The sequence below is a fragment of the Anopheles stephensi genome, chromosome 3 (assembly GCF_013141755.1).
Source record: "Anopheles stephensi strain Indian chromosome 3, UCI_ANSTEP_V1.0, whole genome shotgun sequence".
NCBI lineage: Eukaryota > Metazoa > Arthropoda > Insecta > Diptera > Culicidae > Anopheles > Anopheles stephensi.
Genome location: NC_050203.1, coordinates 55548691 through 55565614, shown reverse-complemented (window position 1 = coordinate 55565614; position 16924 = coordinate 55548691). Strand labels below are relative to the sequence as shown.

The 16924-nt window shown below is 43.3% G+C and overlaps 1 protein-coding gene across 3 annotated transcripts in view; it reads right to left on the bottom strand.

Moving 5' to 3' along the window:
- The window catches only part of LOC118513433, a 197676-nt gene that overhangs the window by 42927 nt on the left and 137825 nt on the right, over positions 1–16924 (bottom strand). For all 3 annotated transcript variants that reach the window (XM_036059164.1, XM_036059162.1, XM_036059163.1), the window contains 6 exons: positions 14539–14673; positions 11607–11723; positions 10793–11013; positions 9776–9925; positions 8715–8894; positions 3523–3661 (listed from right to left, as the gene is read on the bottom strand). In XM_036059164.1, coding sequence (XP_035915057.1) covers positions 3523–3661; positions 8715–8894; positions 9776–9925; positions 10793–11013; positions 11607–11723; positions 14539–14673 — 942 coding nt within the window. The remainder of the gene's footprint in view (positions 1–3522; positions 3662–8714; positions 8895–9775; positions 9926–10792; positions 11014–11606; positions 11724–14538; positions 14674–16924) is intronic.

Genomic DNA, 16924 nt, shown 5'->3' with positions numbered 1-16924 from the left:
CGCGTACCACCGCCGCCTAGTGTGCGGAACACGCACGTTAATAATTTATGATAATTGCCCTACCGTGTGGGATGTTGCGGTATTACCATACCCATAGGTTTTTGCTGGAGAACGGATCGTTCTAGCACCACCGGTATGGTAGGTGAACATGACCGTGCCGAATAGCACGAAATAAGATTTGCATTTTTTATCAACGCAAAAGACCGCCCAGCGAGTCGGCAGGAATTTCCTTTCGGGAGATAAATTTCTATAGTGCAAGGGTGTCAAACATGGGTGGCGTCGGGGGTTTGTTTGAATAATTAACAAACGGAAGTATCTATAAGTTTAAGGAAAGAAAAACTGTTTCCGTACTTTGCGGATGTGATGCTGTGAAAAACTGTGATGCGAATTGCATACTTTTTGCCTAGTTTTGGGCATATACTGGAGGTTCGGGATAAATTTGACACTTTTGTAAGAGATAACAAAAAAATATCTTTGTATTTACAACAATTAATGAAATAGCAAAAACAATATGCAGAGTACATTATAACACACTCTAAAAAGTTTCACTCATAATAGATACCAATACCATGGCCATGCTTAATGCTCATCAGCTTTTCTCCAGCTTCGGAACCTTGAACTAGCTGCTCTAGGCGCCCAGCAAGGTACCTTACAAAATTATTTCAATTTTATCTTTTAAGTTGCATTACTGGAAGGGCGATTGGTGTCCTTGTCAACTGCGCTCCATACAAAGTAGTAGCTGTGGTCAAGGTGTGGAGAGTTTGGAGGTCAGAACATTTAAACCGATGTAGAGACTTAACAACGGATCGAATCTTGCTGTCTTACATGTGGCCTACCATTGACTTCCTTCTTTATCCAAGGCTTAAAGTACAGTGTTGTGTAACTTCAAGTAGTCATCTGGTGTCGACCTGAAGCCTTATTCGAAAAATTAGGAAACATCGCATCCTCTTCAGAGGATATATATATATATATATATATATATATATATATATATATATATATATATATATATATATATATATATATATATATATATATATATAAGAATACCAAAACAGTTTGAAGAAATTTCAGCATACATTACACGCGGAATATTCTAGCAAATCTCTAGTTAATGCCTGACTGTGTTTACTGTATTCAGAGAGCAAGGGTCATATTATCACTATTTTGATGTTCGGCACCAATTAGAAATGTGTTCGGATGTGGTTCGAATACCTGTCTCTTCAGTTCTTTAACGAGTCTTTTAAAAGATCATTTTGAAGCTTCCTCCAACTTCTAAGTTCTGCACTCTTGAAAATAGAATGTACAAACAATACAGCCAGGCCATAAATGATGACAAAAAAAAAATCCAATGTACAGGAAAATTCCTCTCAGAACCGTATTTACATTCGTTAGACAGCATCTGATTGGCTTCACCTAACTCCTGGGTAGATTCGTTCCCAAGTGTGTGTAGAATTGTGTACCCGTTTATCTTAGCATCTCCTGTATGCTGCAAACGAAATTAATTTCACCTGCCTTATCGTATGTAAATACGGCTGTACGGCTGTATAATCGTCCCACAGCACAAGTGCAGCAACGTATTTTGCAAGCAATTTGAATGTACAAATATATTCACGAGCCTTTGTCGATCTCACAAAAAAAAAAACTCACTCTATCCCCCAACCAATGATGCGTAAATGTATAATAGAAAATGATGATTTATTTATGTCCTCCCGCTGTTGGCCGTACAACCGACGCTCCCCACGTGTGGGCCTGCTTGCGGGTGGGAATAAATAGAGTGACAACAGATAGCAGCGAGAAGCATCGAGATACGATCCCATTCCTTCACGGGCCGCGTAATCCCTCTCCCGTGGCGTATGTTTCGGTGGGAAAAGGAAGCCGACACAAATTGGTGACACAAACACGAACACAGTTGCGCGACGACCGAAAACGACACGCATTGCGTTAGAACAGATGCGGGATAGCATATTTTGTCTAGCATAATCAACTCGCTACCATTTGAATCTATTTTCCATTTTCCGACGTAAATCTCTCCACACCAGAAGGCAACCCCGAACGTCTGCCGGCATTTGGAACCGGAAGCTTCCGGAAAAAGATGCTCGAGTTCTGCCTTGCCTTGTAGCCTTAACTCTTCACCCAATGGGACGAAGCGAAGCGTATGGCAGTGTAGCATCTTGCTAAATGAGAGAGTGAAAGAGAGATGGAGATAAGCAAACAACCGGATGAGAGGTAGCAGTTGTACCATGTAGATCTATCCCCCAACAAAGCTCATCAGGTTGAAGGAGTCGCTTTCAATTTTTATCTCCAAACCGAGAACCTCGAGCTTTTAGCCCACTGTATCCGTAGCAATGCCGTTTCTATTCCGGTTTCGTTACATCCGGCAAATGGCGCAAAGCGGTGGAAAAGCCATTTGGAGGTTTTGGATCGGTTCTAGTCAGCTTTGCGTGTGGGCGGGTGGGCACAGCACCAGCGTTGTGGGAGCAAATTGGGCCCGGAATGTATTCTAATGGTGCCTTAAGTATCATTAAACTGAATCAAATGAAAATTTATTGTTTTCCAGTGTAATAATTCCCGCAACACACATTCCTTTGCTTTGGTTGGGGAAGAAATGTCGGAGACGGAAGAATTGTAAAATTATTTCCAGCAGGATAAACGGTTTCGTTTTTTGGTGACGCTGGGACGGAGATCTTCGTAGGGATTAGGTAAGGAATCATGTGTGAGGTTGAGGTATAGCTTAGTGATAGGATGATAGTTGTAGATTGTGAAGAGTCTTACGGAATTAAGACTCTAGAATTCATCGGAAAAGTATAAACACATTTCGTCCTAGAAGTAGAATAATTTGGTCGAAAGTCTTAATAATATTGCATACCTTTAGGCGCTCACAACGCAAGAAGCAATATGCTAGGTTTAAGATTGCAGTGGCGTAAAATTCCACGAAATAATATTAAACATTCTGAAATTCTCACAAGAACTAGCGTGCGATTTGCAACGCACTTATTAATGCTCCCATTGCGTTCTTCTATATTACCTCAGGGAGGTACCGGACACAATTTCTCAAGAAAGTATCTTCCATTAAACAGAAATTGGAAATGCTTCTTGAAGACGAATGATTTACCGTTTGGTCCAAATATGTTTTTTGTTCATCAAGGCTACTCATACACACACAGAGAGAGAGAGAGGAATGCAGTTTTCGCATATGTGAGACGGTCTATCAAGACAGTCGGACAAAATTCCCTTGTGCACCATTATCTCCATCTCGCCAATCCAGCACAACCACTTCAATGCACTTGACATGAACGTATTACTAACGTAAGTGGCCGTATTGTCCGAAGCTTTGTGCGCGCCAAAAAAAAAAGGTCAATAACCTCGCCACTGGCAAAACATTCGTTCGCTTCTTTCCAGCATTTAGATTGTTAGCTCCACATAACTCATTGACCTTTGTGTTTGACACGCGTGCAAGGGAACGGGGTGCAAGATACGTATCTTGGAAATGTTTCGCTTCAGCGGATGGAAAGTACTCACGTTGTAGTTCTTCTTCGCCAGCAGTACCACGAACGTGCCCGACAGTGGGCAGATGCAGCGGGTGATGTTTTCCAGCAGATTCTCGGTGATGCATAGATCCGTACGCCACGTCGGTTCGAACGTCGCCTTTGAGTCGTAGCTGAGGAGCGTAAAGAAAGCAGAACATTAGTGGTGTGCCGCATGTCTGGCATGGCGTGGACAATGCAGACTAAAACCGAAAGCTCTTGTATCAGTGCAAGCGTACACAAATCTAGCAGAACTCGTCGTCGTCGAATCATCTAAATTGATTGTGTAGTATCGGTGATGCTGAAGTTTTGTTGTGTGCGTTCGGGTTTTGCCCAGGTCCGAACGGCATAGGATTTTATGAGAGCTCACAATGAAATAGGCTTTGAACCGTTCAAGCACTGCGCTTTGTGGAGTGTGCCTTCTAGACATAATTTCGAAAGAGGAATAAGTTGGCCAATGTACTTCGATTGCTGTTACGATTGGCGCCTGAGACAAATCCCACCCCGTGCGCGGGTTGGGGCTGAAGAATTCGCGGAGTTTCGGATCGAGGTGTGTTGCAATATTTACCAAGCGTCGTGTTCAGATTCCAAATTCGAAGAGAGTTATAATTGTGTTTTCTGCCCTATTTATAAACTTTCTGAGTGCCCCCCACGCGAGCGACACTCATCCTTACTCACTGTATACTTGAAATATTTCGTTTATCAAAAACTTGACGAAACTAGCTTTCGTCAAGCATGGTGTGACGTCTAAGCGTAAACAAAACATCTAAACGTAAACATACTCCCCCCCATGACAGAATGTCATAACAAAATAACTAACACGCGGTTCTAACAGAACGGTTTCGCAACAGGTAAAACGCAAATTTTCGTAACAGGACGAGAGACTAATCCTTTTGCCGTTTTCAGCTTCACTACTGTAAGTTGATCCTCTCCAGGGTGTACAACAATGATGCGCGCCAGTGGCCATCGGGTGATGGGGAGGGAATCGTCCACAAGGATGGCCAGTCTGCCGGGAACGATTTCGCACCGAACCGCAACCTTATTGTCCTTCTGCATTTCCTGCAGATACTCAGTGGTCCAATGCTTCCAGAAACGTTGCACGAGTAATTGCCAGGTAATCCCCATGTCAGAGCAGTTGGTTGCGATGATGTTTTGCTGTTGCTCACTCTCAAAAATAACTCATAACTCAAAAAATTCTTTTAGCGCGTGTGACGAACCTTCAAGTTGTTTACGTTGTCGGAGTGTATATCCGACGGTAGCCCGCGCCGGGCTGTGGAACGGTGTAAAGCGGCCAAGAACCCTGCAGTGGTGAGATCGCTGACCAGCTCCAGGTGAACCGCCTTGGTTGCAAAACAAAAGAACAAAAACAAATAACACTTGGCAGCGGCAGCTCTCTTGTACGTCGGCTTAAGACAAAATGGGCCGGCGTAATCTACTCCAGTAACAGAAAACGGCCGGCTCGGAGTGATGCGTTGATACGGAAGTTGGCCGGTTTGTTGTTGCACTAGGGCGGGATCCTGTCGTATGCAACGAAAACAATTACGGACTACTCCTTTCACTAATCTCCGTCCGTCGAGCGGCCAATATTCTTCTCGAATCTGGGAAAGTAATAGTCTTCCCCCGCCATGCATCAGCTTTTCATGAAAGTGGTATGCGATGAGACGAGAAAACGGATGTTTCTTGGGAAGTAGGATAGGGTGTTTGAACTGGTAGGGAAGCTGTGCAAGCTTCAATCGGCCACCCACTCGCACTATTCCTTCCTCATCGAGGAATGGATTCAAGCGCCGTAGAGGTGAGCGCCGCCCTATAGTTTCTCCCTTTTTCAGCAACCGGATCTCCGATGAAAACTCGTCTTGTTGCGCCAGGATGCATAATGTGAGTTTAGCTGCTTCCAGGAATTTAGGTGTGATCGCGGATGAAGTAACTTGTGACGATTGTTGTGTGCGTGTCCGACGAATTTCAATATCAGCTTCGGCCGCCAGCAATGAATTCGATATTGGCCAATCAAAAGCAGGTAGCCCCAACCACTCGGGACCACAAGTCCATATCGACCTTTTCAGCATGTCCACTGCTGACATCCCACGAGATACCAGGCCGGCGAGATTTGTTGAGCCGGGAATGTGTTTCCACTGACGAGGACGTGAATAGTTCTGGATCTCAGCAACACGATTAGCCACAACCGTTTTCCAGGTGTTGGGTGGTGACAAAATCCAATTTAGCGTGGTAACGTGTACGTTACTCGTCTTCAAACTTAGCCGTTTAGCGAGTCGATCGCTAGTAAGATTCGACTGCGATGCGCTGTCCAACAGCGCACGCGCAGGATGAGCAATTCCGAAATCATCAATAATATTCACGAAAGCAGTTTGGAGCAATACCTGCTCGGGTGCTTGCTGTAGTGCTGCTGCAAATGGGGGTTGTGTGTTATCGGTGGCTGTGTGATCGTTAGCGGTGTTGTGTGTGTGATGTTGCGGAGCTGTGTAACTAGGGCTATTCGGTGTGAAGTGCAGTTTTGTGTGGTGTGCCAAATTACAATACCGGCATTTGTAGTGCGCCGGACAATCACGAGCCGCATGATTCTCGCGTAAGCAATTTGTGCATAAACGCGCGGTCATCGCGAAACGATAGCGATCCTTAGGCTCCATTCCTTCAAATCGTGGGCATTTTAGCAATGAATGCGAGGAATTGCATAAAATGCAATTTGGCGTTTCATGTGACGTGGTACCAAAACAAGTTTGACGCGGAAAGGTTATTCGCCGCGAGTGACTCAGTTCGTGACCCTGTGACGTATGATGCGCGATGGTGGGAAGCTTGATGCCCTTGAGTGAGTTCGATCCAGTGCTCGGGTGCGCGGTAGGAGCTAGCTTTGCCTGCAGTTGAGATTGGACACGAATCAATCTATTCTCGAAATTCTCTCGAAATGCAGCATTCTGCGTTGTTTCTTCCAGCGTGGAAGCGGAATCCTCTAATTCTTGTTGAACACTCTCTAGGTCCTTGCATAATGTTTCGAATTTTCTTAAGCGAACCTCCACTTGTACTTGATCCCGTGCGTGAACGAAACTATCCAAAAATTTCTCGTACCGAGTAAGGGACGCCAGCAAAATTGTCCGACGGGACGCCAAAACGACGGGTGGTACGGGCATTGTGCAATCGTGTGTGTGTATGTGCGTGTGAGTGAGTGACCTGCAGTGTAATGCGTGATGTGGCAAAAACAGCTGTACGGTGCACGAAAATCCAAACCAAACGAAAATCCAAACCACACACAAAACGGTGAACGACGGGTCGATCAAACTCGCGAAAAAACACCAGAAATTCGAGCTATGTATCCTGGTCACGGCACCATGAAGAATTCGCGGAGTTTCGGATCGAGGTGTGTTGCAATATTTACCAAGCGTCGTGTTCAGATTCCAAATTCGAAGAGAGTTATAATTGTGTTTTCTGCCCTATTTATAAACTTTCTGAGTGCCCCCCACGCGAGCGACACTCATCCTTACTCACTGTATACTTGAAATATTTCGTTTATCAAAAACTTGACGAAACTAGCTTTCGTCAAGCATGGTGTGACGTCTAAGCGTAAACAAAACATCTAAACGTAAACAGGGGCTTATGATGCATTCAAGCAAATGAGCAGCTTTCGTCAATGGAATTATTTCATAACGAAATTTTAATCGTCTGACGAACGCTACTGAACGCCCCCGGGGCAAAACATGGGAGTGATTATTGTTATTGGTTATTTCTGTGCTGAGAGCAACTAATTAGAGAGGGCAGGTGTACAGTTCGACGAAAGGCTGACTACTTTTCTACGGGTAAAATTAAGTCACAGAAAGCCAGAAATGGCAGGCCGAGACCTCTCGAGGTTGTAGTGCCACAGAAGAAGAAGAAGAAGGTGTACAGTTCGAGCAATTTGGTTCACGTAAAGTCGTCGGTAGAATTAGCATTTGCGGTAATGAATTATGCAACGGTGATTTAAATACGAACAGCTCAGGTTGGTTATGCACGAACCGTACAGCAAATTATGCAATGCCATCTCTTACGACAAGTGGGCCATCGATGGTATTGGTAGCCAACAGACAGAGAGCAAAACCTTAGAAAAGCATGCTTTCCACGATTAAACGTGTAGGCTTACGTTTGTTGAATGAGCTTGAAGAAAGCGATAGCAAAGGTTCAGTGGTGTGAGTCAGGCGCTGTTCAGCAAAATTATGAACGTGTTTTCTATAGATGTAATTTGGGGTATTGTTTTTGTCGGGAATTTCCCCCACTTTTGACAGCTTTTTCACGAAAACAAACTGCTTACAACGGTTAAAAGCATGCTAGACATGCTCTAGAAGTGAGCTAAGCATGAATGAACGAACCGTCTACCCACACAGCACCGAACCATCCTATTTGGACACACTTTCCTGTAATTGCGCGTTGTTATACGGTACGTCCGGATTTTTCTTCAAGTCCTCTTAAAGCCGTCGGCTGTTACATGGATTTTAAGGGAACGCAAACAGCTACGGCTTCTTGTTTTTCTTAAATGTGTATTGTTTTCTCAACGTCAGCTTTCTTTTTTCCATCCCGCAACGCATCAAAAGCAGTCTGATTTTGCTTTGCTTTGTTTTTTTTTCCACCGATACCTGTCAAAGCAGACTCGGCTGGTTTGAGGTTTGGTTGGTGAAATTTGTTGCACTACAAGGCGATACAAGGTGCTTGGGAAAAATGGGGGGTCCAAAAACGTTCCACATTGGCTTTGTTGATCGTAAATCACGTGCAAAGATTAAGCAAAATTGCTAACAAGCAAATCGTTGGTATGGGCTGCTCCCGATATTGCTTTTCTTCGGGGGGAGAGTAGCCCAAGTTTGGGGCTTGCCCTTTTGGAAAAGCGTTTTGGTAGTTGACTTCAAAACAATAATCAGTTTAAAATAATGTAATAGGTTAAAATTATAAATAGAAACGGCATTTGTAGGTTGAACCGAGGAGTTTGTGACGGGACGTACAAAAACCTTCACCTTTCAGTACGTGATGATGAAAAACGGGATTGCAATCATTCCTTTTTCATTCATGAACATGGTCACGATTTAAAGCCTTCATTCATAGACTGAACCTCGTTACTGGACGGTATTTGAACGTTCAAAAACGACCTGCTCCATGAGGTTCAACACCTCCGCCCCTCGTTGTATTCCTCGGATTGGTCAGAGTATTGACACTTACCCACAGAGCGGTATCCATTCGGTGGTGGGTGAATTTTCATGCTGAAAAATGATTTCCACGTGGGCAGCCTCGAGCGGCACGTGTAACGGTTGGTTAGCCTCGCTCCCGGTACGGTTCGCGTAGTACAGCCAGCTCGAGATGATTTTCGACGCCGGGATGTAGTCGATGTCGGTGCCGAAGCTGTCGGGCGTAAAAATGGTACGCGAAATGATGTTAAATTTGGTGGTTGGTGGTGTGAAAATTATTTTTGAAAACCTATTTCGTTTGTACGGTACAATGCGACGAGCGTGTAGGCTCACGTAGGCCCAAGACATGCGTCAGTGTCGTCATGGATTCGTTCCGGAAGGCAAAGGCAAAAGGATATTGGCTAGGAAACGGATACGGATCCATCGTCGATACGGCGGATGGTTATGACGGTGTCCAGCTGTGTGTTTGATGCCTTTATTAGCTTATCGTCTGAAGCACAGCGAGACGTCCGTTCCGTTGGCGAGAGGATGCTATTTTTGTTTTGTTTCTTGAGCTTATATACCATGCAATGAAGGTTTGAGCGTGGTCAAACGAGCGTGGTCTTTGGTTTGATTGTGCGTGAAGCGTGGTCTGATAAAAATAAGTGTGTCAATTTTAAAGTAACTACTACTAGTGGACTAGTTTAGTTTAAATATGGTTGAACGGCTAACGGGGAACGTTTTTTTCCTTTGGATAAGAGCTATTTGTAGTACTTGCCTACATTTAGGCGTTATTATAGGGTGAGTCCTTATTCACTACATTCTATTAAGTGTTCAATTATTTAAATCTGCGGTGCTTAAATAGTTTTGGTGCTTAAATTTTTGCAAAATCTGAGTAAAACACAAATGATCCTACTCTTAAACTTTATGTAAACTGTCATTCTATCACTATTTTTCCTCATGCAGATGAAGCTTTCAGTACCACAAGAGTACATAGACACATAGCTTGGCAACGTAAAACTACCGATACCGAACCCTATCGAACGTCGCGTATGATGGTTTCAATTATGCAAACGGCTCCGATTTTTTTTGGTCACTCGCTCTTTTGCCACGTACCTGTTTTTGGCAAAATAAAAGCGGGGCAGAAAGCTGGTAAGATTTTTGTACGATATCACCGTCACCAGCACGGTCCCGTTGGCCACGATGTCCTGCAGTGAAGCGGAACGGTCCATTTCCATGTACAGCTGGTCGGAGTAGAGTTGATCGCTGAGTAGAACACACCAGGGCACCAGATGGAATAAACGCCAAATAAAAAAAGGACGAAAAAAAAAATTAAATAGTAAAATTCGTTTCCTGTAGCGGAAGCGAAAATGCGCTCCGTTGCACAATCGGCAACAAATCACAGTGAGCACAGCGATCTGGATGGTGGATGGATTTTATTTACATTTTAAATCAGAAGTTGGTGTTTTGTTTCGGCGAATAGTGTCACAGTCTGTACGAGGCCGGACATTGCATCTAATCAGAATTTAGCGTTCAATGCTAGCTGGCAAAGGATGGTTCAGTATTTATTCAATGGAGAAGGTGGAAATAAAAATATTGTTTTTAAAATACTAAAGTGATTTTAATTGTTTTATGATGACTAGCAAGTCTAATATAGTCCTCAAAAGAATTTGGGGTTCAAACAATTTAAATCTCTTCCAACTACATACAATTGATTTTGGTATGCGCCTAATGCTTTACAAATATCATTCCTCAAAAAAGGAATGCAAAAAAAGCCTCGCAATAAATGCCATATAAATACCAGACCTACCAAAGAGATTCTATAAACTGTGTGATAGCATATATTCAGGCGCCAAAAACCCTAGACACAATTTGGTGGAGTTAACTCGGTGGAAGTAACACAATCATCTAAGTTTTGTTTTGTTCTCATCTGATAGCTTTTTCAAACAAAATGTTTATGGAGAAAAAATATTGCTACTAAACCTCCTTATGATATTTCCCATTCATCGATAAAGCAATATGTTGTGGAAAACGTAGAAAAGCTTCTCAATTGCTTCCAGCCTTTACCGAATGAAAACGCAATAATCAAGAGCCTTAAGCTGTGCTGTGAAATCGTTTCCGTTCAATACCTACCCGTAAATTTGCAAATTGAACGGCAGGCCCTTGACCGTTTCCGTGTACAGATAGAAGGAGTTGAGCTGATGGGTGGCCGTGGTGGAAGCGGCATGTTTAACGCCTCCTGCACCGGCGGCTGGTCCGAGGGCCGACGAGGAGGAGGACGAAATCGGGGCCGCCATTGTAGTTTCGTGATTGAGAGCGGCTGCCTGTACCAGGTCCTGTAGCTGCTTGATTTGCTGAAAGGGTAATAACGACAGAAAGAGAGAGAGGGTTAGGAAAATTAGGAAAATTTTCCAATTGACTCCAATTGTGTGCCAATTGGCGCATACTGTGAGCAGTGATTCGAGCGGCCACGATCCGCTGCAAACAAAGTGGAGAAAATGATTTCCTTCACCCAGTGAATGATCAAACCTCCCATAGACCCGAAACGAGCCACGGTAAAGAATCGGAAAATTGTGCTACTGCACAGCGATTTGTGCAGTGTGCGCTAACGTGCTCGGTTCGATAAATTTCCATGATTGATGTTATGGCTCCGGTTCGATGAGTTTTCCAGTCGAAGTCAACGAACCGTTGGGCCGGATCATCCAAACGAATGGGCCGGGCTTAGAGCGCCGAGCGGTATTGAAAACCAGGAACAGGATAATCTATTCAAGAGATTGAGCTGTTCGTATCGATTTTCCAATCGTGAGTAGCAGGGAAATTAATTCCAGCGATTGTCACGGGTGGTCTTGCCGGGAAGCGCGAATCGTACCCGCAATAAAAAGAAGCTGTAAATGCTGTACATTACATTGCACATACGAACGCTAAGCTTCTGCGAGCTTTTACCAACCTGTTGACTGTTGAGTGACGCTTTGTTCTGCATCACGACGTCCACGATGCGTAAAATGATGTCCGAAGCGATTTCCTGCTCGTGACGCGTTCCGGTCGCTTCGATGTAGCTGAATACCTGTATCGGAAACAAGCAACGGAATGGAAGCATTTATTACACATTTCCCTATCAGATGTGGTGGAAGTAGTAAAGGGGGGGGGGGGGGGGGGGGCGTGGTTATCATTCACGTGTAGAAGGGTGTCATGAGCGGGCGTATGAAGGGCTGATTACAGTTCTCTAATCGAGGAGCTCTCAAACAAACCTTGTCTTATCACATACCGTGTGGATCGGTACTATGGTTTCGAGCTAGAGAAAACTTTCGTCAAGCTGGTGTTTTCGTCGAGTCAAGACAATCCTAGCTGTCAAAGTGATTTAACTTCATCTTCAAATAAATATATAAGAATTTACAGTTGACTTATACGCACTAGCCTAGCAATAGCAGAAGTTGGAATTTTGATCTTGGAACTTCCTCCCAGACGAACCTCAATCTTCATTGGACGAAATAGGGTTCACAAACATCACACCTCCTCCGGGACCATTGCGAGATCTTTCAGCGAGACGATGCACTACGTATCTCTGAATTAAACTTAAACCGCAAATGTCATCGCAACTTCCTCAACACCAAGCGTGGACGCAGTTATGGAGAAGACATCGAAGCAGATTTGTTAAGAGGGAATATTCGTCGTACCTTTCACTCATACCGATAGCGTTACCTCGTGAAAGGCACCAACTAGGGAAAAACAAGCCAGGTTAAAGACAGTCTCTATTCAGAACTCAAATGAACTATTAGTAACATACATCATAGGAATCCTTTGAAAAGGCTAAAAAATACACTAAAAACACTTCTTCTTATTCTTCCTTGGCACTACAACCTCGAGAGGTCTTGGCCTGCCATTTCTGACTTACTGTGAGTTAATTTTACCCGTCAGCCCTACGTACGGGGAGGCGGTCTGGATGAAATTAGAACCCGCCGTTGTCGCCTCGGCAACCGGACCGCCCCAAAAAAACACTACAAGACATCTTTTCCGATGCTCTGCACTGCCGGAGGGTAAAAGCTTTCGTTAAGTTTCAAGCTCACTGCGCTATCTAACGAATACCCACAATGTGACAAACACAATACCATTTTCTCGATTTAGAGAACTTTTGTCAAACACTCGAGCATGGTAATACGGGCGTACGGCGTCGGTGAGCTACATCGAAGCAGGATGAGGCGGGTTATTCAATGTTTGTCATTACTTCCATTACCAGTCGTGTGTTTCTGATTAATGGTTTCACTCGTGTCGGTGGAAAGGTAAATTGATAATCAAATAGATTTACTGTTTAATTATTATATCCTATTACCCGCATCCGTTGAAGCCGTTGTGGGAGATATTGCTTTGTGAATGCAACACTAATGAAAGGGAAGTACAGTACTGGTGAAACAGTAAATAATCGTGAATCATAAAGTAACACAGTAAACTCGAAACAACAGGAAAGGAAACGAATAAAGTGAAGCTTCGTTAAGCACTCCAGGCCGACCGGTAGAAGAATCCACGTACACGAATCTACAATCTTTCGAAACTAAAGTTTCGAAACCGCCTTTACCGACCGTCCGACGAAAGTTTCCTTTCCGCCGATCCCGGATCCAGCACGGCCGGCCGGACACGAAACGCAGTGCAATTAAATTTTCCTATAAATTATTCACTCACCATAAAACTTATGAATATTTAAATCGCGTTTGTAGCGTCTTTCTGCCACTGAGTGTGTTTCGCTTTTATGTACTTTTTTTCTTCTTGAAGCTAAAGCCAAACACAGCAGTACCGGTGAGTGCTGCCGCTTCCGGTTTTGAGCGTTATCCATATCCGATCCGATTCGGTTGGTGGTGAGGAGGTACCGGGAGATGCGGGGTGTGGACACCAGGGTTAAAATTCGGTAGCAAAATTTAGCTAGCAAGAAAGTCCCCAAGGGGAGCACTTTTTTGTGCTGTTGCTTTGTTTTACATCTGCCACTCCCCGTTGTTTTGCTCATTTCAATTCAACCGTGTACAAACATCCACTCCGGGGAGCTGGAGGGTTTGTTTAACCGACAATGACCGTGGCCGTACCGTTGGCCTCCAACGGTTTGCGATAGGCAATGCGAACACGAATGAAAGACCAGCTGACCCGGTGCCTCTTTGTGGGTGAAGCTTCTTTTTTTCGCCCTTCAAGTTGCAACAAGAAGAGAAGAAAAGCGAACGAAACGATTGCGAATAATCGTCCTCTCTGCGATGGCTGCAAGCAACAGTTTGGTGAAATGTGTTTTAGGTGGATTAGGTCCACCACCAACCGGGCTGTGTGCAGCGAGAAAATGTTTGCTGAAGTTAAATAAATTAAAGTAATAAGCTTGCTGAAGTACAAAGAAGAAGATATCGCTCATATCGTAGCAATCCTTGGCCTGGTGAACCTCTACACCTGCTTGAACCGACGCAGAAGTTCGCATGCGTGGTAACATTCAGAGGATTTATGTTTAAACGTACATTGTTGTAGTTACTGTACAGCAATTCTTTTAACACTCTAGCCCACAAATAGACAGTAAAAAAATAGAAAAAAAACCACACACACACAAGAGCGTGACTGTCTTGGGAGGATTAGAACAGTTTTTTTTTGCATAACTTCAGGCGTTTTGGGCAGAAATGCAAAAACGGTCGACGCCTGACAAGCTAGTGATGAATGGTTAGTTTTTGTCCCATTTAAATGCCCGTTTTGTTCATTGTTCGTGGTGTGGTTGAGTGTCCCTTTGTCGGTGTCTTAAGTAATGCTAGTAGCTAGTTCTGCCATCGGTCCTGTCATCCTTTTGGGTGGTATTTATTTGTGGGAGTCTTTTAGGAATAAAAATAACTACTTTCATTCCTGAAACTTTCTGGTCCGGCACTTACCTCTTGCAGCAGGCCCAACATTACGCCACCTTCGCCCGGCAGAAAGGTGGCCGCGTGGGTTGTAGCAAATTTCAAGCACGACTGCAGCACGTTAGACCCGTTCGTTTTCTGATAGCCGTACGTAAGCCCTCGGAACTGGCGATGAGTGTTGGGTCCAGTGCGGTACCATTTTGTTTTGTGTAGTTGTTTTACACCCCAGCCACAGAAGGTTCGTGTATCCATTTGTCCCGGCGAATGATCAACCGTGGCAGCAGGGCAATGAAAATAGAGAAAAATGGAAAGCGGCAAATAGTTTAGTATAAAAAATGGGTAAACGAGAACGATGAATAGAGCTGAGGAAAGCAGAGTTACTGTTACAACCGGGCGAATAAAATAGTGAAAGCCTATCGGGCGAGTGAATCGCACACATATTTCAGGGTGGTCGTGCTGTAAGGTTCATTTCAATACGTTTCAGTTACATGGTGGAATTCCGCATACGCGAGGATAAACCTTTTTACGCCATATTCTGTTCACACAACCGTTGGTTTTTTGTTGTTGTTGTTCCAGTGTCCGTCAACCACAGAACCGTGCTGGACTTTTGTGGTAGGCGTTTTCTATCGTTGGAAGTTACACAATTTCTATGCGTGTAGTATGTATCGTGGCGTGGTATTTAGATGAGAATAAAAAAACAGAATGCTGTTTTTGTTTTGGTGTGGAAAAAAGCATTCGTTACACAAGAGGAAAATGAAGGTATCGCTTTGTCTTATTCTTGTTTTATAGCTTTTTCTGTACTTTATAGCAGTGCGTAAGCAATTTGTGTTAGGCTTTTAAGCTTCATACACATCATCATGTTTTATGGAAATATTTTTAACTTTTACACACCATTCTGTCTGTTTGAATGCTATTTCAACCTATTTTATTCTTTTTAAATAATTATTTCATTTTTTTTTAAATTGTCTATATTTAAATCGAAAAAAATTGCGATTGAAAAGCAGTATCACCTTAACTTTTCTTTAAGGGGCCTACATTACAACAAATAATTTAATTTATTTACAAATCCGAGATTTTAGTTGTGAATGTACGAGTAATTAACCCAAATTATTAGAATGAGTCGAGGTCTTGTGGTCAAAACACTTTTTTCTAGTGTACACAGTTTGATTAGTTACAGCTTCTCCGAGTTTTCTACTCTACTGCTGGTTTCATAAATGCTATAAGGAATTGCGAATTTATAATGGATACCGATTGGTAAAACGTCTGTAATCCGTAAACTAACCAATAAAATTCCGTTAAAATTGTATGTGAACATCATTTTTTAGTGCCCCAATTGGCCCTCTCATGCAGTCGATTTGGGTTCAATCTTCACATGTCCGCCATCACCTACGGCGTTAAAACATTGCTTGTGCTGGGAATCTTCCAAATGTAGGCACTATTGCTTCATCATATCCGTGCCTTCGTACGGCGTTCTAGCACCTTGCACATCTTCCAACATCACTACCAAAGGCCTACGACGGATGATAATCGCCACACTTTTGGGTACCAAGGTGGCAGTGGAGTCGTCTTCCACAGACTAGAGAAGAATCTGGAAAAAAAGTCTCTAACCAAAAATTGTCATTAAACCAACGGTCCACACTGTACCGGTGGTCGCACAACAAGGTGCAACATGCTACTACTTTTCTTAGCCTGTACAGTATGTTCCCAGTTGGAGACTCTGGAGCACAGATTTTTCCTGTGTTCTAGGGTGCTCTAGTGCTTGGAGCATACTGATGCAGACTATAGAAGCCATCGTCCCAAACCACAACCTCAACTTCCCATCCCTCTTCTGACTTGTTGTAAGTCATATTAGCATAAGCAAGCTACATCATCCACATTGTTAGGAAGAAAACAATGCTCTGATTGATATCATCAAACATCCTTCGAAGTTCTTTGTAGAACCTGTACATCGTCCCTACTTGAAATTTGCTTTCTGTATGTATACTAGTTTGTTTTGTAAAATAAACTAGTCAGAATAGAGCTATAAATTCATAATGTTGGAGCTTGGTAGGGATCCCAACGATCTGTCAGTTGAAAAGCAAAGAAGAAAGATCGGAAAAAGGGAGGTCGCGCCTACCCGACGGGAATCAGCAGAATCAGTCAAGAACAGAAGTTGAAACTAAGTGTACTAATTTTTTAATTTCCGCAAGTAAAAGATTTCTACAAAATTCAATCGAGTTTCAACACATAATGAATAAATAAATAAATAAATAAATAATTAGAGCTATGAATCTCGTCATTCGTCAGTTGCTAAAGGAAATCTGGGAACCATACATTCTAAACTAATGCTTCAAGTAGATCTGATTATGTGTTCTCTGTACTGTGTAGAGTGATGTTGATCATCCAAACCATCCAGTTTGAACAACATTTCATCCTA